Source organism: Lepisosteus oculatus, chromosome 12, assembly GCF_040954835.1.
Source record: "Lepisosteus oculatus isolate fLepOcu1 chromosome 12, fLepOcu1.hap2, whole genome shotgun sequence".
NCBI lineage: Eukaryota > Metazoa > Chordata > Actinopteri > Semionotiformes > Lepisosteidae > Lepisosteus > Lepisosteus oculatus.
The window spans coordinates 12,375,452-12,402,864 of NC_090707.1; the positions used below are offsets into that span (position 1 = coordinate 12,375,452).

The 27,413-nt window shown below is 36.2% G+C and overlaps 1 protein-coding gene across 2 annotated transcripts in view; it reads left to right on the plus strand.

Moving 5' to 3' along the window:
• Nucleotides 1-1,685: 1,685 nt before the first annotated feature.
• gpd2 (glycerol-3-phosphate dehydrogenase 2 (mitochondrial)) overlaps nucleotides 1,686-27,413 on the plus strand; it is a 46,410-nt gene continuing 20,682 nt past the window's right edge. Inside the window, exons 1-6 of one of the 2 annotated variants that reach the window (XM_006636430.3) lie at nucleotides 1,686-1,798; nucleotides 12,789-12,898; nucleotides 18,382-18,553; nucleotides 20,139-20,263; nucleotides 21,499-21,596; nucleotides 22,555-22,718. In XM_006636430.3, coding sequence (XP_006636493.1) covers nucleotides 12,797-12,898; nucleotides 18,382-18,553; nucleotides 20,139-20,263; nucleotides 21,499-21,596; nucleotides 22,555-22,718 — 661 coding nt within the window. In that variant the 5' untranslated portion in view covers nucleotides 1,686-1,798; nucleotides 12,789-12,796. Of the gene's footprint in view, nucleotides 1,799-12,788; nucleotides 12,899-17,070; nucleotides 17,155-18,381; nucleotides 18,554-20,138; nucleotides 20,264-21,498; nucleotides 21,597-22,554; nucleotides 22,719-27,413 lie in introns of those variants that run through there. The other variant, XM_069196460.1, reaches the window with a different exon arrangement.

Sequence of the window (27,413 nt, forward strand, 5' to 3'; positions counted from 1 at the left end):
CAAATAGCATGAAGCGGAGTTCAGACAACCTCATTGACACAACAAGCCGAAATGTTGAAGGATGAAGTGGCAATCAGTTTCACAGCCCTTGATTTAAAAGCATAGGGACCACAGCCCGGTGGACTACTGCCAAAGAGCAATTGCAGCAATCTTAAAGAACAGTGAGCAAGCATAACCTGGAGACTCTCAACCTATTAATCTTATTTCACACTCCAGCAAAATCCGTTCCCTATGCAGAATCAAATGAACCTGGAGCAAAGACAGTGCATTCCCCACACCCAGTCCAAGCACCAAAGAAGATTACGACTTCTTGATTAGAAGACATTTTTTTTTCCTCATAGAAAATGTGCAAAGAGACTTGCAGACCATGAAGACTGTTTTGCCTGCTGTTTGATACAATCAGAAAGAGATTGTAAGCATAGCATACACAATATCTACTTTTCCTTATCATTGCTGAAGGAAATAAAAACTTCTACAAGGTACTGTAGGGTTTGTCTTGAAATTCTAATTAACCTACATAGGTAATATTCAATGCTATTTCAGGTAGGCTGGCATCCACCAGGTTTCATGGGAAATTTATAATTGGCAATAAGTAAGGGCCTCTCAAGGGAATTGGTAATGGTAGTGGTAATACATATCAATTAAGTGTCCAATTGGGGCAATAAAATCATTAAGAGTCATAAGGTGGAATGAAAACCTACAAAGACAGCTGTCCCTCAGGACCAGGAATATCAGTGATCAAGAGCACAAAATGCACTTAAAAATAAACTGACATTACATTTGTATGTATGGTGTTACTGAAAATATTCCTTCAGTGTTCTTAAGTTACCACAATTACCTTGCATGGTGCCTGTTTGCTGACAAATCAAGAAGGTCAGGCAAGGTGTTGTATTCTGTGATAAGGTCAGCATTCTCCGGGTGTCATACAAGTCACAAACTCTTCCTCTACTCTGCAAATGCTGGTGCTGCTGCAAGGACCACTGAGAGAATAGTAATTATATTTAATTATTATGAAGGAGCAAGTAAAGGTTTATCCCATGCTGAAAAGAGAAGTAAAGAAACACAACGTTTCGGCTTTGGAGCCTCCTTAGAGTGTGAAAAGGGCTCCATAGCTGAAATGTTGTGCATCTTTTCTTCTCTTTTCAGCATGGAATAAACATTTTATTTGATCCTTTGCAGCCTACACATGGTGTGGTAGGTACCTACCCGAACATATTTAATTGATTTCAGCCTGCACTGTGCAGCTTATCAATAATTAAGTACTGTGAATTTGACTTACAAATCGCTTTAAAATGAGTAATTATCACGAGCGCCAGTTACCCCGTAGTTAAATTAATGTTCGCCTCAACTCACATCACACCTCTTAACTACTGCACACGAGAAGAAAGCTCTGGAAAACGTTTGTCAATACCAAAATGCATCAGTGAACTCAACAATAAAAGAGTCTCAAGTCCTATATTACATATTTAGATTAAAAGATTCTGTAATTTTGTTGAGAAACCCCCAGCGAAAATGTACAGTATGCCTTTAGTTACCCCACTACAAATAAAATACAGTAGGTGCTTTACAACCTAACCCTGTTAATCTAATGCACCGCCCCTCTTAGAATATAATTGGACAAGGAATCTGTTCCTGGCGCTCGACTGGATTGTTACACGCGTCAATCATACCGGTTTACTTCCTGGTATACTGTTACCTACTGTAGGCAGTTATTTATGACAAGTTCATGAAGGGATATTACTCTTGTGCTGTTTGAGTGTGTGACACAGACACTACCAAAAGATCACCAGGAAAATCAGTAAGTTAAACAGAAAATGCTTTTAACAGAAAGAAATAGATCATATTTTTTTAAACCACGGTATGGGCATAATTGATCAAATCTGATAATAATTTTATGAGAATCCATCATAAATTTAAATGCTACCTTTGATTAGTTCAAAGAGATTCGTTGTCTCTGATATTATGTGAAATTCAGGTTAGTGGGGGAATCTACGTGTTTACTGCTGTGTCATTTGTTTAATTTTTCGGTCTTTGCGTAGCTGGTTTCTGTGCTTAATCCAGAGTAGTGTGGGTTTCAGATCGCACAGTAAAGGAAATTATTATTGTTGTTGTTGCTGTTGATGTTTTCAGAAAACAATAGTATCTTTGGTCTGGTATGCTGTGTATAAACCATCAGACCTCTGAATTTAATCGGCGTGTTTAAACTTGTGTCTTGAGGAAACATGGCATGTGCTTCAGACACACCCTTTCACATCCTGAGAACAGACTCCTTAAGTTAGTAATATATAAAACCTTACTGCTGTTGATGTGTGCGAATTGTACTTTTAATCATTGCTGATATATTTCACTTTCAGCCAAAGGGCATTTATAGTTTTGGTCATCAAGGACTAACGAACGTGTCCACTACACTACTTTTACAAGGCTATAGTTTAATTTAATTTGCCAGGATAATTAGGGTTAAAGTCTTTAAGGTTACTGAAGCTTCTCTGAATAGCATTTATTCCTTCTCGGGTCATGACTCAGAACACGGTTGTAGCTAAACAAACCTTTTTCCTTGATGGAGATGTTGTAGTTTATGACTGTGAAACACCCTTGTCGAAAAGGATATTTATTTCTGGTTTATGATGGCTGCCTGTTATGGTGTCATTACTGTTTATGAACGCCACATATGGATCTGCAGTTAATTCAACTGAAACCTTTCCTGCTACTCACTTAAATGAGTCAATGCTAGATAACCCTCAAAACTCTATTATTGGTAAATAACTATAGTTAAATAAAGACTATTAATTAATTTTAAGTGAATTATTGGATAATAATGTTCATGTTTCAAATAAAGATTGCCAATACACTTTTGTGTTAGTCTGTTTACAGAATGATGACAAGAAGAATAGATATAGTTATAGATTTCTGAGGAATCTTTATAACTTTGGGTTTTATTCACTGTGATAGTGTGTTTTATAGTACTTTACAAAGGTATTCAAGCTCTTGCATACTTTTCTCATGTTGTCACTTTAAGGCTTGCAGTTATGACACTTTGAAGTAGCAACTAATAGGTCTATTTGTTATATACACAACACATTCAAAGCACAAAACAAAAATATTGAGTAAATAGGTAATATTAAATGAAAATGGAAAAAGACTGCCTAAGTACAGTATTTAAGCCCTTTGCTTTGCCAAAGGTGTACAAAATTACCTTAATAAGACACACAATTAGTTGAGTGGCCTCTGTCTGTGTGCATTAATACGGTTTACATGATTTCAGGATAAACACACTTGTTTCTGTAAGATCCCACTATCAAAAGCCTGCAGAGAAGCAAAGATGCGACCCAGAAGGCCAAAGAGCTTTCAAAACAACTCGGAGATACAGCTCTATAAAGGCATTTCAAAAGCCATGAACATCTCTTTAAGTAGGGAGCAGTCAATCATTAAGAAGTAGAAGGCTCTCGCACTGCCTAGATCCCGTTGTTCCTTCCAAACCAAGCAGGTGGTCAGGGGTGGGAGGATAACAGTGACTGTGAAGGAGCTCCAGAGTTCACTGGCTGAAATGGGAGAAGTTTGAGCTAAGAATATCCCAGTCACAAAGGATTTAAGTGATACTGCAAACATGGTGGTGAAAGGTTTTTTGGTCAGACAAAATTAGAGCTCTTTGGTCTTAAGTGCTCTGGTCAATGCCATCCCTGCTGTCAAGCGTGGTGGTGGCAGCAATATGTTTGAGTTCTTCCTTCAGTGGAACAGTATTCTAGGGCCAAAGGTACAATGTAGACTGCGAATAAAAAGTAAATGTCCTTGAGTGGCCCAGTTGAGGACCTAATTTGAATCCAATTGAGAAACTATTGAAACTGCTGTCCAGGAGCAATCCCCTAGTAACTGCAGAGAGCTTGAGCAAGTCTGCCAAGAGAATGGGCAAGAATTGCACCAGGCTGTCACGCAAAGCCGGTAGACACTTGCTCAAAAAAGACTTGACCCTCTGTTTTCTGCCAAAGTTGTCATTTATGTGCAAATATTAAAAATAATAATCATTTAAAAACTGAAATAATTTCAGGTGCAAAGTGTACTCTTACAGCTCAATCTGTAGGGTGTTTTGAAACTGTAATTTTATAAAGTGTCTTTTTCCTTGGGCACTGATGAAACATGCTGTTTTGTAACTCTGTGAACGTTCTTCATTACACTAAGGGTTAAATTCATTAAAAAATACTTGACATTATGTGTTGGTTCCCATTTTCAATTATGTAAATATGTAATGTTTCACAGTTATATTAAACATAGTAGAGAAGTAATTAGAAACGTCCTTTTCAAATTTTCAATACAGAGCAATTGAGCGGTAGTTGTGGCATGGTGGTGCAGGGATTAGCACTGCTGCCTTGCAGCTCTGGCGCCCTGGAGTGCTGTCTGCATGGAGTTTGGATGTTCTCCCTGTGTTTGCATGGGTTTTCTCTGTGTGCTCCGGTTTCCTGCCACAAACCAAAGACGTACTAGTAGGTTAATTGGCTTCTAGGAAAACATTGCCTGGTGGGAGTGTGTGTATCTGTATGTGGTCTGTGATGGACTGGTGTTCTGTCCAGTGTATACCCTGCCTTGGGCCTGTTGTTTGCTGGATAAGGCTCTTACTCCCCTGTGAAATAGATGTATCTATCCATCTCTTTCTAGGCCTGCCTCTTCCTCTGTTACCTTCCACCTCAAATTCCATTATCCTCTTTGTTACTTCCTCAACGTCCCTCCTCATGATATGTCCATACCACCGTCACCTCGCCTCTCGCATCTTCTCAACCACATCCACCACCCTACATCGTCTACGGATTTCTTCATTTCTGATCTTATCCTTCATTGAAATCTGCAGAATCCATCTCAACATCCTCATTTCAGTTCTTCTCATCAAATTCTCTTCCCTCTTTCCAACTGCCAAGCATTCAGCTCCATATAGTAGTACAGGTCTAATCACAGTCTTGTACATTTTGCACTTTAACTTTCTAGGAATTTTCCTGTCACAGATTATTCCAGTTATTTCTCTCCACTTGTTCCATCCAGCTTTCACTCTTTGTTTTACTGCCTCCAGTGTTTCTCCTCCCTTTACCAGTTTTGATCCAAGGTATTTAAAGCCATCAACTTTCAGTTTCAGTTTTCCTCCATTTGTCTCCTCAACATTGGTCATAGTATCTCCTCTTCTCTCCATTACCATCATTTCAGATAATAATCTTCCAAGAAACAAATGTGTACTGTATATTGTGTAATTTGCTCGGATGAGCATTGTGCTAGGAGAGTAAATATAATGGATTAGCCTGACCAATCTGCCTGTACTGTATATCATAGTGAGACATGCCCAGTTCACTCATTAAAGATTCAGTAAATATGGCTAGACATTTTCTATGTATTTGTTTTGTGTATATAAAAAGATTTATAAAACAGTCCCTGTGTAAAATGAGATTGTTACAACTTCTAAAAAGATTTTTGTAGTTATTGCTCCCTCTGGCCTCAGATGCCTCATGCTAACGGACCTATATTTTGATTTTAGCATGTTCAACTCTAATTTGGGCTGTTTGGAGAGCTGGGGAGTAATATCACTGTCTCATTTTTCATTATGTGTCCTCCTACATTTTCACAGCGGATATATAACTCGTACAGCATCATCTTATTTTATTGGCTTTAGTATTTATACCAAAGGTACAGTCGTTTTTACTGGCCTAGGGGAGAGAAAACTGTACTTTTGTCAATATTTCATACACATTTTGACACTGTAGATAATGGTGTTGTACCAAGAAATGTTTAAATACAAAGCATCTTGCTTTTAGGATGACCTAATAATGCCTCAGGCATATATACCAATTACAGTGTTGTCTTAAATAAGATGCTTTAAAATAGTTTCACAAGTACAGTCCGAGGTTTAATTTTGGATATAAAAAATATAATGCTTAAGCACTTGAGCTCAGGTCCAACTGTATATTTCAACTCGGAGAGTCAAAGGTGTTTTAAGGCAATTCTGCTAGATTCATATTCCATCATCAGTGTTAAATAATCTCCATACTGTACTGGTGCCCATGCATTTGTAGGAATTAAAAATGTATTTGTATTACAGTGGTGAGGAGCAATGTTTTTGTTTGCTTAGGGCCCACTAGTGGTCTTTGGTAATAGTGAGATCAGTAAAACCATTTGAGTTATAATCAAAAAGGCACAGTGGAACAGTGGTCAGGCCTCTGCACTCTAGCTTGGAGGGTCAATGGTTCAAATCTGTTTTCCAAGACGATTCTAGTTTAGCAGAGCACTTTATGCAGGCTGTTCCAAGTAAATGCCTTGTTGTATAAACAGTTGTCATTGTCAGTAAGAATTTGTTTTTGTCTGGCTTACCCAGTAAAATAAAGGAATAACTACAAATCTGCAAAGGGGCTCCCTACACTTGCTGAAGAGTTGTGTTTAGGTATTATGTATCTTGGCCCTGCGGAAAACAACTGTCCGCACACTGACAATTTTGGAACTCATTATTTAATAACTGTAGTAGCTTATTGTTGCCACTCATTTAATAGTATGTTTTGATTGTTTGTGGACACATTTAACTGCCTTTGTTTTGCCAGGAACCCTTTGTAGGAGAATGCTTGCTCTCTGTGGTATCTATTTTGGGTAAATTATTAAATGGAGTTTACAATGAGGTCCTGACTTTCTGTGGTAATTAAAAATCCCAGGGTGTTTCTCGAAAAGAGTAGGGGTGTAACCCTGGTGTCCTGGCCAAATTTCCCATTGGCCTTTACCAATCATGGCCTCCTAATAATCCCTATCTATGAATTGGCTTAATTACTCTGTTCTCCTCCACTGATAGCTGGTGTGTGGTGAGTGTACTGGCGCACTGTGGCTGCTGTTGTATCATGCAGGTGGATGCTGGAGGAGGGCAGTCCCCATTACCTCTAAAGAGCTTTGAGTGGAGTGTCCAGAATAGTGCTATATAATTGTAAGGATGATGATTATTATTCACTGCATCTTCGCTGCCCTTACAGCAGCTCTCACTCAGGGTGACGAACGACCATACCCATGTGGCCAGATTGTCATCTCACTATGAAGCAGTGTGAAAGCGAAGTAAAGATCTAAATGGATCCATTTACTCCAATAGGATTGTCTGTAGCTCCTTAAATTAAACAAATAACTTTGCACACCTTTTTTTTGGGGGGTGGATGTGGTTTATGTTAATGCTGAAAAATCTTAACAGCTTTGCCATAAATTGAATCTGGAATGGAAATGTGTCATTTGATAATGAGATTAAATATTCTTTGCTGTGGCATCATTTACATTGAACGTAACTTTAGGGAACATTTAGAAGTAAAAATGTAGGGCCCCCTAAAAATATTTCTTATCACAGATCTCATTGCTGTTAGCAAGGGTATGGTTATGGGATGGGAACTGTTGTCATAGAAACTATAAAAGAATACATTCCATGGATACAGTACATGGAAAAAACACTGCATTTAAGTCCCAGAGCATATCGCAATAGTTTATTTTATGTAAAAGTTTATAAGAGCTTTGTTGGAATCCTGCTTGCATAGATAGCTTAACATAATAAATCACTGAACATTGTGCTTTTTATTTACCTTGTGTAACAATATGTTGTTACTGATGTACTGTATAGTAGATAGATATTAACTGGAGATTCACTAAGTGACCCACCCTGCTTAAATGATAATGCAATAATTATGTGTATGCCAGAGATTGTTTCTCTATAGAACTACACAATGTTCTGTAATTTATACAAAATACACTGTTAAATTACAGATAAAAATAATTGAGACTTATTTGGAAAACATTGATTTGTATCAGATAGTTTCCACTGCATATTGAAGAGCAGCAGCAACATAAATTTTCTTTATTGGTCCATTTAGCTCACATATTGTAACAGCTAGCAGTGCAATGCTGGACAATTGATTGAGTGGAAAAAAATATGATTTCTTTATCTATTTATCTGAAGACACAGCCATGCCACTCAAAGACAAAGAAGTGCAAAGGAACCCTCAGGAACTATATAATAATAGCTTTTATTTAGAAAATACCTTTCCAAACCCAAATATTCTGTGCATAGTGATAAAGAAAAACACAAAAACATTCAACAAAAAGTAAAATAAAAAAAATAAACATGAACATAAAGGATAAACTGTAGGACCATCAGACATAGGTCTTAGTAAAATGATGATTTTTAAGTGAAGAGCTGGAGAAAGGGCATGTCATAACAATGGAGCAGCGACAGGCAAAGCACAGTCACCAGTAGTCCAAGTTTTAGTCCTGGGTACAGTGAGCAATGAACCAGCATCATCTGAACAGAGTCTATGGGAGGGAGTGTAAAGAGATTTATGATGGAGACAGATTATTTAAAACTTTAAAAGTCAGTAACAAGAACTTGTATTGAATACAGGACTTTATTGGAAACCAATGCAGAAATTTAAATGTAAGAGTGATACTGTATGTTCCCAGGGTCTGGTGTGAGTTAGAATACTGCATATATAGTGACCTCCAAAGATTCACTGTTTCCCTGGGGTATAAAAGGAAGTACAGTAATACAGGGAAAACATTGAGTAGTAGCATACATCATCATGGTTAAGGTCATAGGCTCATGTCAGTGTAGCTCCTATCTTTGGCAAACTTGCCAGATATCATTTGAATGACAGTGGTCAGAAGACATGAAAACTGAGTTTTTTTGGACATGCTAATCAGATTTATGATTGGCATGAAAAAAGGTGAAACTTGTGATGAGAAAACGGAGAGATGGCAAAGGATCTGCACCTGTGGCTGGGAGGTTGTCGGTTCAAATTCCACGGCCGGCAGAGGAATTGTATTCTTTGAGGCCCCTGAGCAAGGCCCTTAACCCCAACTGCTCCAGGGGTGCCTTATAAATAGCTGACCCTGTGCTCTGTACCCAAGCTCTTCTCTCACCATCTGTGTGTCTCATGGAGCGTAAGCTGGGGTATGCAAAAAGACAAATTCCTAATGCAAGAGATGGTATATGGTTAATAAAGTGATCTTAAAACAATCATACTTACTCTCTGAAATTTTATGGGATATCTATTATATTTTGGGGGTTTGCAGCTAGGGGTCCTGAAGCCCTTGTCAGATTATTTCAAATTCTGAACTCCAACATGTACAAGGCCTTTTTGGCCAGAACTTAATTCTTAAATTCAAGCTTGGCCGAAAATAGACAATCCAGTATAACAATGATCCAAAGCAAATATCCAAATTAACAAAGGAATGGTTAACAGAATAAATGTTCTTGACTCACCATCTTTGTCTCCACACATCTGTCCAATTTAATAGAATACAATTTGTGATTCTAACTTAAAATGGCAGTTCATTGACAGAAACCAAAGTGTCTAAAGGACATAGAACAGTTGTGCATGGATGAATGTTTATGAGTTTTTTCACTGACATTGGCAGAACCTCATAGCACACAACAGGAGGCATCTAGTCAGTGCAAAACCTGCCAGAGGATGATTTATAAAATACTTACTACAGGAGTGTGAATAAATATGACTCTGGTGTTTTCTAGATTTGTGAATTAATTATCTGTAACAGATATGACTTTCATTATATAATGCTATTAATATTACCATATAACATTTGTATATTTATCAAACAAGCAAAGAACTTTATCCAAACTGTAAATATTTCTGTGATTTGTTGTTTATTGTTCCTATTTTATCAGGGGTATGAACAGATTTGGGGGACTCTATATGTATACGACATACAGTATAGTGTCAGCTTATAGTAGGCTTACTTCATGTACACTATAGGTCTACAATTTGTTTCTTAATTTTAAAGGGAAGGGAACTGTATTATTATTTATTTGTATTAATATTGACGGGATCTTGCATGAGTAGACAAAAGTAGTAAATCAGGTTTTATTTTCCTAAAACTATGTGAGTGCATTTATTTTTTAACAAGCAACCCATACAATATATGAACATACATTGACTTTATTTAAATGTCTGATACGTATAACTTGGAAGCTAGATTAATTCAAATAGCTCAATAAAATGCCTGATTTATATTTCCAAACATAAATCATGGGTCTTTAAGTGATTGTTGAGAAGACCCAAGTCCATAATCCTATATTTAAGTAAAAGGATACAGTATGTTCTTCTAGAATTGCAAAATTCCCGGTATCCTAGTGCTGTGCTTGTACTATTTCCTAAAAAAACATAAGCTGATTGATGTTGTGAGTGAACTATCACAATACGAAAAGGGCTATAGTGATAGATATTGCACAGCTAATTACATGTGCTATATTAAACACCTTGTTTCAAAAGCAGAAACCTTTTCCTGTGGGCAGATGGAGATACCTGTTCACAACATATACAAAAAGACAGAGAAGTGGAGACATGAGCTGTAGCTGCAGGGCCTGTATATCAGCAGTGGTTGAATATGCATGAATCACAGTGTCATGACTTGCACTGTAATTGGCAGCAACATTAGTAATGACTCCATTGGCATCTCAAACTATGTGCATATTCATGGCTGGGAAATATTTCCATATTTCTAGAAATTTATTCAGAAGCTGCAGGTGGCCTGAGTACCACATAGATGCAATCAATTGCCCTGTATAGTTTGAAAATCGAGCAACCTAATAAAACGCATGTTTCATTCTCAGAGAGGATGGCTGTCGTTTGGGGGGAAAATCTATTGATTGGTTTTCTCTTGTAAAAGCAGGACAATTCCAAAAATGGTGATTGTCATGCTTGACATAGGGATATAAAAACTGGATTGTAAAATAGAAGAGAAGTATTTGGATGGATTTTTAAAGTGAATGTCACTACAATTATCTGTATATAATCATCTGAATCTGAATTTCTGCATTTTAGCCTTCCCATACACAAAAAGGAGTGTGTAATTTTCCATTTCCTTTCACGTCCTTCAGTTAAGATCCATCCTTTAGTGGATTACTAGCATAGTCTCAGACTTTAGACTTTACTGTAAGTATTGACATGCTGCAGAGCACAAAATACATTCCTTCTCCTTTGTTTTGGCCTTTCCTCATAAATAAAGATGTGGTTCGGAAGTTATGCTTTGAATATTGTTTTTCTAGAGTATGAGTAACATTCACTTCCAATATTAATGAAAATACATATTTGGTAAATAAATCTCAGCAGTGTTTAAAACAAAGTTAGTATGGCTATGTACAGTATCAGTATTCCTTGGTGCAGATGATGTACATCTGTACTTTGGGGTTTCGAGATATTACTTGTGCATATTTTTCAGCAATATTTTCATGCACTCTTTAACAAATAGAAAAAGGACCTTAAGTAAACATTTGCTTCTTGTCTTATTGTGAAATACCTTACTTTAGTCTATTTGCAGAGATTCCTGTTGAGTTATTGTAATAGCTGCCAAAGAATCCCTGAGTGGATGGTGGAATTAACAGTAGCTTTGCATAAGCTGCAAGGCTCTTTTTTTCGTTATGAGCATGATGGAAGGATTTCTTCTGTGAACTTCTGTTCCTGCAAAGTCTTATTTTTTTTTTGTTGTCATTCTTTTAAAATCCTGGCACCATTAAACAAAGTTTGTTTGACGTCATTTTTCGAGAAAGCGGTTTGTAAAGGTCCTCATGCTCTTGAAGTATGTAGACTTCTTTAGCATCTGTGTCTGGGAACAATGCTTGCATAGGCATTTGGAGATTTCTACCATATTAGACTGTGAGTTTCATTAGGAATTTTAAACTTTGCTGTGTGTGAATTTCAAGGGGAATGACCCTGAGGTTGGCTCTCTTTTGTTTGGTACAGAAAGTATGTTTTAATATGTAAGTAGTGTAACTTCAAGCATAACCCTTTGCACTTGCACATATATGCTCTGGAACATATATGACATAACAGTGTGCTTCAAACATGACTGTAGATCTGTTTGGTGAGCATTTGGCATTTTGTGCTGCTTTTACTTCTTATGGGAGGACTCAGGGTGGATTGTACAAAGATACTGTATACACAGGTTTAGTTCAGTGGTTGGCAGACAGCTAAAACATCCATGCCCATGCTGATGTTAACCTGCTGTATGTCGTACCTGCAGCACCAACCAAAAACACGAAGAAGCCTCTGGTTTAGTGCTAAAAAGCGCAGCTGCCAATTGAAAGCCAAGGGGCAACCCTGAGATTTGTATTTTAAGCGCATAAACTCATTGATGGCACTTTTCCAGAGTTTGTCTTTAGATTGCCCATGAAGAAAGAAGCAGCTTTAGCATGACATGCAGCTGCTGTCACTTAACTTGTGCTCAGCACGGATGGTTTGATGTGACATTATTATATGTGACTTTAATTTCCAAACAGGCAGAATGCCAATTACAGTAAGAACAATATAATACAGTAAGAACAGTACTATAATCTAAAATTGTACTTTTAAAGAAAAATCTTGTACGTTTAAAATAATGTTCTAATATTTTGAATATAAAATGTTTTAGTGACAATTATTTTTAACATTCCCTTTATCATGAGTTTAAACATGAGCGTGTTACATTTGTTAGCTCTATTTGCTTTACTTATTGTCTGAAATTTCATTCTGCTATTTGAATCATCCAAATATAAGATATAATATGACTATATTCATTAAGCAATGCTAAAACTTCTGTGGTTAACGGACACATTAACCTTCTTCTTTATAATATTCCTGAGATAATGAAGGCTGTGTCATTTAGATCACTTGACGGAGGTTAATGAACATTCTTCTAAGATTCTGTTCACAGCACTATGGATATTGTTCACAATTATCAAAGTTTTAATGAAAAGGTGTTACTTCATGATATGTATCCTATGAATGAAAAAAAAATACTTTTTTTTGCAGGGGAAGATATGGCATTCCAAAAGGCTGTAAAAAGAACGATTCTTATTGGAGGGGGCACCCTTACTACAATTTATGGCTTGGCACAGCTGTCAGAGCACAAGAAAAAACAGGTAGGTCTATACTTTCAATGAAAAAAAAAAATACTATGTATAATCTAACGACGTACATAATACTGTACGTGTTAGATTAGTAGAATAGTAAAAATAGTTTGCCTCCCAAGTAAATCCAAAAATGTACTATATAGAAGACCATTTAGGATTTATTGACTGTGTACCCATAAAGTCTTGACATCTAAAACATTTGTTCTGCTTTGTTAAAATGTTTTAAATGTTTTTTGAAGCGGGTTTTTCTTCAAAACTGGATCTGCTGCTTTGCCGATTTCTAATCCAGCTACTAATGTAGCTTTATTTTGGGACACTCATCAGGACAGCACCAGCATAATTCGCAGTTGACCAATGTAAAGAATCTGCTTCTGCCCACCAGCAGTATAGGAAGGGTAGGGAAAAGATCGGGGAAGCACATATGTCTGTGCATAAAATATAGGTTTACATAAATGGAAACAGGAAAACAACTATAAAAAACAACCAGGTGCCCAGCAATAGCAGGTATCATATTAATAGATCTCTGAAGTCATAAGAAAATTTGGTTTTTAGAAATATTAGCAACTTAATTTCTCAATCAGTTAAGGCACTTCAGCAGATGAGCCTTACTATGCAGTCACCATCTGGACTGTCTTTTTTTCTGACTGGGATTTTAATTCCAACTAATTTTTATTTGGCTGCTGCTTTTAACCACAGCAACATACATTTGCTGTATATACTGTAAATGTACTGTAAAATATACACTGTCTGTACTGGGTGAAGTAGCTTGCTGGAGTGTACAACAGCAGTGTCTCACCTGGAATTTGAACCACAAATTGAACCCAAATTTAGAATTTACACAATTAAAAACACAAAACACGAAAACAAATTAGTATCATTTACTTTTGTGTTGACCTTTATTGCAATAGGTAAAAAGCACCACTGTGTTTTGAACACAGTTGGACCGCTTTATGTATTTTGGCTCATGGCCTTGTTCATTAGAGCATATTGAACTTTGATTTGAGCTTTGAAAATTAAAAACAAAATCAGGAATAAAACAATTGGTTAAAAATGAATAAAAGGGACAAGTGGCCTTTTCCCTAGGCAAAGCCTCCTGCAATTTGGAAGCAGGGTTGATGGATGGCTGAATGAAGAAGAAATTCTAATGAATATGGGTGAAGAATCCATGTTTCCATGTTGTGATTCCTGAGAGTTTGCCTTTCAGACATGGCAGTGTTACTTCCAAATACAAGTGTTAATCACCTAACATTCTTGGATGCTTGGATGATTCAAACTGCAGTGCACTGAATTACAGCTATATGATCTCCCCTTTGTTGTTTTGAGCAAGAAGGAAATTCTGTTTACCCTCTGAACCTGTGATATTTGTGTGAGTGCATGTTTCATGTTCCCTAAATTGAAGTTCCTATTACTCAAATCAGCTTGTGCCCATTACCCATCTACTCGAAGCCTGAGGAATTTACGCAAGCAGTTTTCCTTTACGTAGTGGTAAAGTCCAAGAGAAATTAAATTACTCTTGCAGACCATTGTTCATTGACAGCTTTTGTTTTAACTCTCTATCATGAAACATAAGTATCTCTCAGCAGCATAGTGGACAGTTTCTTAAGCAGTGAAGAGAACTCTAATAGATAGCCCTACCTCATGTTATACTTTATGCAAGTTAATGTTCTAGCCTGTGTTTTGGAACACTTTGCTGTACAAATGGTTGGGTATTAAATATCCATTTCCATTTCTATAATGGTTATTTAACTTTCCTTTCTCTTTCTTATTATGTCCCCCATTCTGTGCTTGTTTGATTTTGCCTTTGTGGAATTAGGTGCTTTTGTTTTGCTTTGGCATACTTTGGCATTTTTTTAGTTTACTATCTCCTTCACCAGTATTTTGCTGGTTCTGTTTGTTTTTGTAAACACCAATAGGGTTATAAGTCCCTAACTTATATATAGAATGTAGCATATAAGTCATTTAAGAAATATCTCTACCAAAAGCCATTTTTTCCCACAGCTTTTTCTCAGATGTTGCTGAGCTGGTTCATATAGGCAAGGTTTGCATAAACAGATTTGCCTGTGTCTCAACTGCATAATGGTTATAGTTATAAACAGTATTTTTTAAGACAGTCACTGATGCAACAGGGCAAAAAATAAACATGCGAACATTAATACATTTTACTTTTCAACATTACTATAGTTTGTGTTATTACAGTTGTTTTTTTAGTTTGCTACATAATCAAGGATAAAGTATTATTTTACAAAGGCGGAACATAATCCTGAGGCTTTGAAATATCATGAAAGGTCCATGTGTTATTATGATATTATTATTGTTTCTCACTATGCTACAATATTCCTACTGTATTTAAGTCTGTGTTCTGACCATTTCTGCACTAACGAGTTCAAAAAAATGTTTTCCAAATTTTCCAAAGCACTTACTGTACGTTTATTAAACCTGAAGAAAGATGTATTGTTTTTCTGAAAAAAAAAGGTTTTCTTTGGAGTTTGAAGATCAATTTTCTCTCTTCTGTATTGTTTCACGTCCTGGTTGATACTGCAACGAAACACGAGAAAGAATTGCTTTGTATACAGGCCCAAGCAGACTTGTTTCGCCCAGCTGGGAATGAAATACAATACTGGGCTGCGTGACAGAGGTGAACTGAACTGGAGTGCTCTGTGCCTTGACCAAACCACCCATGGTGGAATACATAGAGATGTAAGGGGAAACCCAGCTAACCAAATAAGACTGTGACTGCATCATAATAAAAGTTGCGGCTTAGTACAGAAGTGTTTTGGAGATACAAATGTGAACAAACCAGTGCTTGTTATCAAAATAATCTCAACAATGTTATTACAGTAAAAATATAACATTAACACAATTCTTCTCTAATCCTCACGTTTTACCATACAATATTTTGGCATTTAGAGTGTTACAATATGGGGAGGATTATTTACCACTACATCTGTTGCAAAAAAAAAATAATCACCCGCCTCTAACCTGTTGATTCACTTTAATAGTGAATGGTGGTTTCTGTACTGACATGCGTGTAAATCATTTGAGTGTGGGACTATGTCCCGAAAGTAACCTTGTTTGTGGATGAGAGATGTCAGCCTGTAGGGTTTTTACCCTAGTGGATTGCATGGAAATATTTGACCAAATACAGACCATAGCGCTTGCGGTGCAAATTGAAAAATAGCACAACAGCCAATGTCAGACATGTAACACCTGTCACTGAGGTCACAGGTTACTGCTTCAGCCTTCAAGAAGTGTGGAGCTCCCAGAGGAATTCTGGCTGAATCATGTATGTTAGCATGTCAAGCAAATACTTTTACAGTTTAATTGGGAAAGCAGGCTTGGCTTTTTTTGTGCTCTATATATGGATTGCTTGTCTCGTGCTTGTTGCAGTAGAATAATGTTCAAAGTCATCAGATTTTTGAGTCGTCAAAAATGCTGTATGGTTTCTATCAAAATGTTCTGCAACTTAATATATACAAAAATACATACCACAAATTGCTTTAGCATGCAATTTACAAATTTATTAAATTTTACAATATAAAGTACAAGGTACCACATATCCTGTATACAATATTATTAGCAGACACATAAAGGAACCAACACTAATGAGCATGTTCAGTAGACAACACTGTAAAATGCAACTGGATTCCTCTGTTTATTTTCAGTTTAAATATAATATGTGTAGGACAAGCATTTTAAATAATAATATTTTAGGATATGTTTGCTGTAGAGATGCATTTGTTTATTATGTATTAGAAACATACATAGAAAGATATTTTTGAGTAAATTAGCATTAATGGTGAAATGAACAGGTCTAGTTCTAAATACGGGGATCCTTATTTTAATACTTTTAAGCTGTATGAAAGGAATGGAAACGCTGTAACTTTTAATTAACGGACATTTTTTAAATATTTCCATTTGGATAATTGAAGAAAATATGTTTATTTTTATTTGGCATTATTTCCACAATGAATTGGGGATGTCATTAAGAAGAAAATGTTATTCATAGTTTTCTGTTAGAGAATATAAAGGGAAAATGACATTTTTAGTATTTCACCAATATGAGCTTTACAGTTAAAAAAGAACAGGAGGCTGTGCAGTTGTCATATCATTATAGATAGCATGTGAAAAATCAATTCCATCTTGTTTTCTAATTTTCATTGGCATTCATTTTCCGCATATAGAACTGTGACTGTATGATGATTGCTAATGGTAAATCTTCTTTGTTTTTGTCACCTCATTGCGTCGTCTTGCTGAAGCCTACAGGGGTAAGCCAAACTATATCAGTGGATGCATGTCAGACTCTTACTCAACCTTTCTGCCGCATAGTAACTAATTTTCTAATACCAGACTGACAAATAATTGTGTACGTGTATTTTTAATACACCTTACTGGAAAGGCTGCAGTAGCAACCTTGCCGAAAAGTTTTCTGCAGAGTGTACTAATAATTTGCATGAAATCCAGGATCGCACTCATATATTTTACATGATTGCAGGACAACCTGGTTCTTAATTGTCAGCGGTGTTTAAATATGCACATCTTTAGAAATAGACACTAATTATTAGATCTTGTTTGCTGTTACAGTCTAAATTGCAAATGTCTAGGTTCATTCACAGATTTGCAAGTCTAATGGAGCATGAGCTTGGAGAAGATTGATGTAATCATTTAGAATGAATGCGAAATACAAAATGAATAAAATGTTTCATTATTATTGAAATTCTTATAAACACATTTTGTTTTTCAGTTGTTTTTTCTCTAAATCAGCGCAGATTTTATGCTTTACCAAGGATATAAATAGATTTTTTTTTAGTTCTACCTTTTCTTACATACATTTGAAAATTGATGTATTGTACTGAACAGACAATGAGAGGAGAGATTTTAAAAGTTAAATTGACTGAAGTCCTACAATTATATTTTAGTGTTTGTGTACTATAAACATTAGTCCTAGTAAAGTTTACAGTTACAGTAAAGTTTAATTAACCAATTTGTGAGTTTGAATGCAAAATTTGGTTAAACCCCTCTTCCTTTAATATATTATACATTGAGACCTGTAACATAAATTTTACGGCAAAAGTCCATCTAAATAGTCTTCTACTTCTAAAATAAATATATACTACTGTATTTAAAAATACTATACATATCCTACAGGCCTTAAAATCATAATACAAACAAGAAAACAGAATCTCATATTCAAAACGTTACCATCTCACAAGTGCCTTCAGCGCAGAACAAAATTTTAACATACACGTTTTCAGAACATTTTTATAAACACTATTTACAAGGAACTAACATGAATTAAAATTTGATTTATTTTCTGCCAATCTCTGACATTTAAAAAAAAACGTAGTTGTGATGTATGTCTAACTTCAAAATCGATCATAAAGAATACTAAGACGTATGCATAGTGCTTCATGCCTTCATTAGTACACCGTCCCCCCAAGGTACAGTGTGTGGTAATGAAACTGATGAATAGGTGGTGTGTTTGAATTGTTTAGAGCCGACTGTCCTACGTGAAAGCCGCAGAGCCAATTGGAATGTACCACCATGATGAGTTGCCTTCAAGAGAAGCTCAGCTGATGGCCCTCAAGACCACAAAAGAGTTTGACGTGCTGATTGTTGGAGGAGGAGCAACTGGCTCAGGCTGTGCCTTAGATGCTGTTACTCGAAGTAAGTTCAGGTTCCTCATTTCCACATGTTTAATTCTCTACTGTGTTTTGGAGGAGTTCTTTTGCTGCAGTAGTATGGTAGCTGTTAACAAACAGTGGCGCAGGCAGCCATATTGTCTGGTTGTCCCTTGTGGCAGTGGTTACTTTACCATCGGAGGGAATTATTCATGTTTTAGTTGGTAAAAAAATGTAGATTTACTTCTAAAATAGAGCGTTTTTCAATAAAATAACCTTCTCACAATTGTAGACAAAGGTCCATTTCCCGTTCCAGATATAATGAATATATTGAAATACATCATTTTTGTTATTGACAAAAATGGATTTTTTATACATTGCATTCAGCATCATGGACAATTTATATACTGCAGTCATCCATGAGTGTTATTAATTAATTCCTTTTCTGGAATTGATTACTGGAATGGCAGCATGCCATTTTTAAACACATTTCGCATGGGAGTTACTTGTTTTCTCAGTTCCCCCGTGCAGAGGCTGGCCGTTATTTTCCATGCCGATGTTGCGTAACCTTGTTCGGCTGTGCAGAAGCGGCCTCTGAAGGCCTCCCTGTGGGTTTGCCTTCAAGCGGCAGCAGTAGGAAGCTGTGGTTGGGATGCAGGAACGTCAGACTCAAGGAATTAGTGAGCAGAACGAACAACGGGTGGAGCCCAGCCACCGGATCTAAAAGACGACACACTTGTTCCCCAATGAGAGCTTCTTCTTGCTGCTCCTATTACAGTACATTATTAATCAATTAGCTATGGTGCTGGTTAGGGGTTTCTGTAATCTTGTTTTTCTTTTATCCAGTTCAACTTTCTCATGGCGCAGCAGTGGGGAGTTGGATCCTCTCACCCCCCTGCTCCTAATCCACATTTATTTTTTCTTTATTCTTTTCAAAATTGGGATTTGTGGGTTTGGATCCACTGGGGAACCAGTGCAGCTTCTAATAGAGGAAGGATAAATGAGACAATGTGTAACATTTTCAATGTTAAAAAATGTTAGGGTAATTTGACTCCCCCCCTCATTACAAAAAACTAACAGTTTCCCTTCAAAAATTCAGATTAATAAAGGGGAGCTTCAGTGGGGTTACAGGCTGAGTTGGAGTTGTAAACATTTAATGTTAAAGAACATTTTAAATAAAACATTAATTTTAAACAACCAAGCCTTTTTTTTAAGAATAACTCTAATGGATGTCACAGGCTTGTAATAATTAACTGTTCTAGTTTAATTTTACCCCTGTGCTAAATATTGTTTGATTGATTGCACTTATCCAAATGTAACTAAAGCATTCCACTACCTGTGAATTAGCAGCAGCATTTTTGTCCACCATGATTTGGCGATAATGTTTTTCTCATAATTGTTTCAGTGAAAATACCATCAGCATAATTTTGTGTTTTAAGAAGGCATTGTGAAGGCCAATTCTCCCTCATCTGAATATTTATGTCTTGATATTTTTCAATGCATATCTTTTCAGAAAACTCTATATAGTGGAGGCTTATATAAAAGTGATATCTGATGTGTTTTGAACGATCTGGTCATGAGGACACTTAACATTAGACTGTTGTTGATGTTTTTTTTTGGGTTCCCTTTAGATCTTAAAACTGCCCTGGTGGAGAGAGATGATTTCTCATCAGGCACAAGCAGCAGGAGCACCAAACTCATTCACGGAGGAGTAAGATATCTACAGAAAGCCATTATGAAATTAGATTATGAACAGGTAAATGCTTCATTTTTCTGCATAGTTGACACTTATCAGTAAAATTCCTGATCCATCTGGTCATATTGTTTTATTTTCTTTTGCATTCATTTTTCATTCCAGCTCAGTTGACTTCCTCTTCCATATACAGTAGAGTGATTCGGTTTTAAAACTGTAGCGATTCGGATAGTTCACAGCTTAATGGAAATGCATTAATTCTTTGGGACCATTCTAATGTCTCTGATTGAAATTAGGTATTTCTAATATGTGACTTTTTATTTTTGTATAAATTTTTCTACACTTAAACATTAGAGAGATTCTTTATTAATTAATACATTATTTCTAGATCTGGTAGTATGTGCACATCCAGTACTTGCATTTTGCACTAAAGGAAAGATACCTTATTTTCAGAGATTTTTTAAAAGATGCATTTTATTGACTAAAAAAGATAAATCTTCTGAGGATTAGTTCATTTTTTTCTGTTTTTTGCTAAATCCCATTCAAGCTAACATGGTAATTTGCTGGAGATCTCAGATTTCTTTAAGAAACACATTATTTTAAGCATGGAGGTTCCTTTTTTTGTCTTACTCCTCACTGTATAAACATGTTTAGGTCTTTAGGTGGAGATTTTGAGCAAGCCAATTAGTGCAATAACATGGTATACAACATTTGCTAAGTCAGCAAATATGTAATAAATGGTGTGCTTTGCACACCAACTGTCTGAATAAGTAATGAAAAGTAAATGATTACAATAAAAAGTGGCATTTGCTGTCAAAGTCACAAGTCTAGTTTGACTTTATTATGTTCTGTCAAAGGATATTTTGTTAGCAACAACTTGAAGTGTAAGTCTTCAATAGTGCATGTTAACCTAATTTAAGGCAGATCTACATACTGTATGTGCATAATAAAAATAAAAATGTTTTGAATAATATTTCAAGCTTATTTAAATGTGGTGGCAAACAGCTCTAGTCCTTTATGTTGGGAATAGTGCAGGTTTTATTTGTATCTTTAATATTAAGACCAGCTACTTTTTAAAAGAAATTGGTTCAATTAAGCAAGTATTTAGTCTAATTAAGTAATTAGGACCAAGCCACCAAGAACAAGAATAACTTTCAAATGTTTAATTTATCTTCAATATTGCCATTTACCAATTAACATCTAGATTTCTTAATATGCTATAGACATTTTATATATTGAGTGCGTATATTACATACATCAATATATTTTTAAATATATTTTGTTGTTCTTTTTTCCAGTATATGATGGTTAAAGAAGCCCTGCATGAACGTTCAAATCTGCTGGAAATTGCTCCACATTTGTCATCGCCTTTACCTATAATGCTTCCTGTGTACAAGTAAGAAATATAATGTAGAACCATTGATCACATCACACATTAACTTGAACCTCAAGAAGTAAAAGAAAAGAAAGTCTGAATAACAAGATTGAATTGCATAACATTTCGGACTTAATTATGATATGTTACGCACCTCTGGTATATCTCAGGTTCAGGTAAACCTCATTAAACTTTCGAAAATCTCAAAAATCAAACTTCCTAGTACACTGGAGGTTATAGTAAAATGTGGAATGTTCTAAGTTTCTGTGCAACAGGAGTCTCCCTTTCTGCCATTTCTGCCTCTGCCTTCACCTTGGATGAACTACGAGGCTTGATTTGAGTTACTCCAGCTTATATTATAAGCTCTAATTGCACATGACATTTACAAACCTTGTCTGGTATTTAAAGCTGTATGCAGGTGTGTGTAATTATTGAAGGTAGCGTAAAGCTTTGAACGGTGATGTGCAGGGGGGTCTTGTTTCCCATCCAGCCAGCAACCTCACACTAGAGTGGGACACAGGCTGACTGTTTGTGGATCCACTTACTGTTTTAAGTCTCAGTTGTTCACTTGGCGTGAATTTGAAGATTATTGCCTAGAGTGCTTACATATGAAGGTGATATTGTTGTGCACAGTAACATTTGCATGCCTGTATAACATAGGGACTTGAATGAGTAGAAGGGTCTTTTTAATGTATTTTATACAAGTATTTTATATTGAAGATATTTTCCCCACTAGCCTGTATGTTTCTCACAATTAGTTTTCTTTCAATCATATGTTAGGCCTGTGTTTTCTGTGTTTTAAATCCAAGCTTTAGGGGTGAAAGAGGCAGGGGGGTTGCCTCAAAACCAGACAGCTGTGAGCCCCCAGGATTCTTAGGGACATCACATAATTCTGTACAATCCTAGGATTCCATTGGAATTGCAATAGCCACATCCAGAAATACATATTGATTTTCTAACATCCCTGTGAATTTCTCAGATGGTGGCAGCTGCCGTACTTTTGGTTTGGAATAAAGATGTATGACCTGGTGGCTGGAACTGAATGCTTGAAGAGTAGCTATGTCCTCAGCAAGACCAAAGCTCTAGAACTTTTTCCAATGCTGAAGAAAGATGAACTTGTGGGAGCAATTGTTTACTATGATGGTAAGATGCTGCTGCAGTTGTTATTGATTATTATTATTATTATTATTATTATTATTATTATTATTATTATCTGTAATGTATAAATATTAGAAGACGCATTGCTTATAACTGCTTGTAACAAATTCACAAGGTTATTATCAGGAAAATGTTGATTGTAGCAGACACACTGCCATTTTATTGAACAAACAGCGCATCACTTTCAATAACCACTTATTCAGTTCAGGTTGAACAGACATTTCATAGCTAAATTGATTATGCGGATTAACTATTGGCATCATCCTGGTTGTCAGCTCTGCAAGCTGCAGTTTCTTAGTCTGCATTATCGCTGTTGGAAGAAATACAAATTTCACATTTGTGACGCATCTTTGCACCGGGTTGCAGAAGCTGCCTGGTGGAATTCCTGTCATAGAGACTGGACAAGCATGTGCCCGTTCGGTGGTCATGGGTCCCTTAGGTGCCACTCCTCATCTCAGATCAACCCACAGATGTTCAGTGGCAAGTGGGGCATTCACAGCACAACTGTCACATTCTCGTCCCACGGAAAACCCGTTTTCTGAAAGTGAAACATGAGTTCGCGCGGTGTCCTGCTGGAACGGTGCATGTGAGGATGAGCATGCAGGAAAGAAAGCGAGTGAGGTCTGGACCTGAGCAATGTAGTACAGTTCAATCTGGTTGCCATCAATTAACTGCGAGAGGAGCTTTGCTGCAATTTTAGAAACCGTTAAAGTCTTGTATAGTCTGTTACACTTGGACTTCCTCGTTGATATGGGTGAGATGTCATGACTTTTGGTTTCCCCAAGTCATGGCTTGTAATTGTTAGCTTCTCAGAAATTTAGAAATTAGGTTAGAAATTGCTGGCTGTGAGCAACCCAGACAGCGAATGACTGTGTGCTGTATTCCAGCCTCTAACATCCAGTTGCCACAAAGACACTCTCTCTTGATAAGCAGGGGAATGTTGGTTCTTTTCTGTGTTTTTCTCTCTCACTTTTCACCAGGCTTGGCATTCAACAGATTCAATCGTCTTGTTATCTATGCCCTATGAATTCTATCACTAATGAGATGATTTAGCGCTTATGCAACAAAGTCGCTAGGCTAGAGTATATCACAGTCAGTCATGAATGATCGATTTAACAAAATTATGCCAAAAGCATAAGCCATAACCAAAATCTGTTGTTTATTTTTCAGAAATGTGCATGCAGAAGCATTGTAATTTTTAATCTATTATCGTATGCACTGGTTTATCTTGTTTTTATATTTAAATACCCGAAGAATGATGTACTGTAAGCAGTCTTCACTGATTGAATAAATCAGGTCCATAGCTTACTTAGTGTTTAGTACTGTAGATCTTAAAAGTTTGTTGCAAGTGAATCACTTCTTCGAGTTCAGAGATGTACTCAATTTTCATCACTTTGTGCTGCAGTTCTTCATTTGTAATTTTAAAAGAATGAATTGTTGCTGAAGATATGAGGTATAAAACACCACAGACTATAGGGATATGTGATAAAAAAAATCTAGTAAAAATTAATATTGAATTTAATGTCTATAATATAATTTAATAAATTTAGTTACAACAAGAAATTAAAAGTGTACTTAATTTGTATTATAGAATATTTGTGCTCTTCAAATATGACTCAATAATGACTTTCTCTTATGAAAATGTATCTCCTGCCTCACACTGTGGTGTACTCACTGACTATGTCAGTGCAAACAAATAACAAACAGCATAATTTTTGTTGATTTAAAACAGAAAATAGCCACTGGGTATTTAATCTAAACGAGTCCTGGAGTATTTCTTTCTGCAGGCTAATTGTGCTCTGTCTTGGCATCAGAAAAACAAAGCATATGTTGCTTGTTAGCCTGGGTGTACATAGCATGTCCTGTTTACTCAAGGTTTCCTTTGTAGCTGCAAACTCACAACTTTGTTTCTTAGGGGTATATGTCAGACTTCATTTAGCATTTGTTGATATCTGGATTCTCTTGTACAGCAAAAAGGCAACATATTTTTAAGGGAATGCGGCTGCAATCTGAGCAGTGATCTGTCAGGTTTACTCATGTAGCAGAAGTAAAACTGGAAAAGAGGCATTATACGGAAACTAAAGAAAGAATTTATGGTATTTCAAAATGTTTTTTTTCTCTACGCCAAGACATCTTCCTATAACCTTTCCTCGAGGGGTTTTAATAAAACTGATATCAAAATGTTTGGTGGTAAAACCAAAAAGACAAAACAAACCTAATGACTGATAAATGAAATATTTAGTATTCTAATGTTTTTTTTTTCCTAACATGCGTTTAGGATGTCATTTCTTTTCTTTCCAATTATTCAATCAAGAACAATTCATTGCTATGACATTTTAGGATGTGACCTTCTATATTAGAGATTGGGCTTGACTGCATGAGTTCATTTCTCTAAGGACTTTTCAAGCCATCATGTTAAAACGATTTCAGTTTCTAGACATGTCTGCATTCATACCCTTAGATTATGTAGTAGTGCCAAAAATATCATTTTCTGTGTTAGTACATAAAGTAGATCCTTACTGATGCCTTGCCTTTCATTTAATGTGGTATTTTCATAACAGTTTCAGGTTTTGAGCACATATTTAAAATGATAGATTATTTTTCAGCACCCAGGGATATAGATATATCATTGAAAGAACGCAAGACGCTTGTTATTCTTTGTGAAAACAGAAGTCCTTTGTGTTTTCCAGCCTTCTTTAGCCAGAGGAGTAATTCCCAGAAGCATACAGATGATAACTGCATCTCCTGCTGTACCTGCAACAATTTAATTGGACAAGTCAGCCCAGTCAAGCATTTCCAGCTCATGACTGGGAGACATGAAATTCATTGTCATTATTGTCCCTGTCATTTTGGAGCATTTTGTCCTGCTGCAGAATTTTTCTCACTTCAGTGCATTTTTTACCTCCAGGAACTGGGGATTATGTTTGAGGTTGGGGTGGGGGCAAGACTGTGAACTGCATTCACCTCCAGGGAGTCATATATTAAATTGGCTTTGCTCACTGATGCTGTGTTTTGTGTGTTAGTTCACTGCTGTATAATAATAATGATAATGATGATAATACATTGTTATTATTATCATCTATTATTAATAGTACTAATAATACAAAACAATCATAGAAGCAACAAACAATAATAAAAATAATGAAAAGTGTTTTCTTAATGAAAGCACAATTTTACAATCTTACATTTCTCAGTTTTGTTTTCAGCAATTCAGAGACCATCTACAAGTCATACAATGGCTATGACATGATAGTTTTCAACTGAGAAATGAGAATACCACTGAGAGTGGTATGTTTTTATTTTGGTTGATCAAAGCATTATTTTAAATACTCATTATACCTAAAAACCTCCAGGTCTTTCGTCTTGTTTTAAAGCAGAAACAACTTTACTAAATTCACGATACAAACATCATCGTCTATCATCGCAGTAGGTATTGGTTGGTGTTGAACCACCCCTTTCAAGGCTGGGCATACTTTCCAACCATGCATAACAAACACAAGCTTGGATTATCAAAAAAACTTGCAAGTGTGAGTTTCTCAACCCAGAACGTGAGGATTATATTAAGATACATTTAATACAATGACTGTGCATGCACCATAACATACTATGGCAGAAGATATACTTCTGTACATAATTAATTCTAAAATGTGGCCTTTAAATCTGTTTCTTTGGCTTGCAGAGTTGCTTCCAGCATGTTGTAGCATTAACCATCCCACCAGTTACCTAGCCCCTAGTTGTTACAAATTCAGGGCACATAGAACGTGTTCTCCTGCAATGCAGAACCATTTCCCTCCCAGCCAACACTCAGGGTTTGAACTTCTCTGGCAATAATAAATAGAAGAAGTCTCTCAAGACACCAACATTAAAAGTGATTAATCATCTCTATTCTCAGTTCTCTTTAACCAGGGATTTTCCAGCAATAAATCTTTAATGATGTACATAAGAATCACTTCCTAATGAAACCAGGCTTTGTTCATTTGTCACCTTTTAAACCCTTTAATTTAAATTACAAAACTTATGACCTCCCGACTTTGAGAATAGATTTCTGGTATTTTAAAGCTGCTAAAGGATTAATCCATAAATCTCTATACAAGATTTTCTTTTATTAAACTGGTTTCATGCGAGTATTTTAAGTACTGTAGCAATACATGAATATTGTCATATATATTTTTAAGAGTAAACTGCCCAAAAAAGTGTTGTTGAGCATCATAGGTAACTACTTTTAATGGACACAGTGCTTAAAGGTGTTTCTTTTCTTCTTTTCTTTAGCAATCGTATAGAATTCTTCTCGCCAGGTCACCGATTAAGATGCTTCTAATTGCTGTTTGCTCTCAGCAACTTTGTTGACTGTCCAGAAGAGCAGGCCATTGGAGGTTATATTTCTGTAACATGTCATATTACACAATGTAGACAGGGAAAAAAAAAGCTTACGACAGACCAAATGGTTAATTCTGGACTCTTTCTGCTTTTCACTACTAAAGCCTGTGTTTTTCAGCATTCCAGGAGAAGTCGTCTTTCAAAGGAGACTACACAGGCCAAAGAGCTGCTGTATCTTTAAATGTGTTTCTTATTAGACCAGACCAACCATCATGTATATGCAATGTGACAGGGACAGATGTGACATATCGGTTCCGACACACTTCCATACCACCAGTCACTGGCTGGAGGTGACTCACGTCC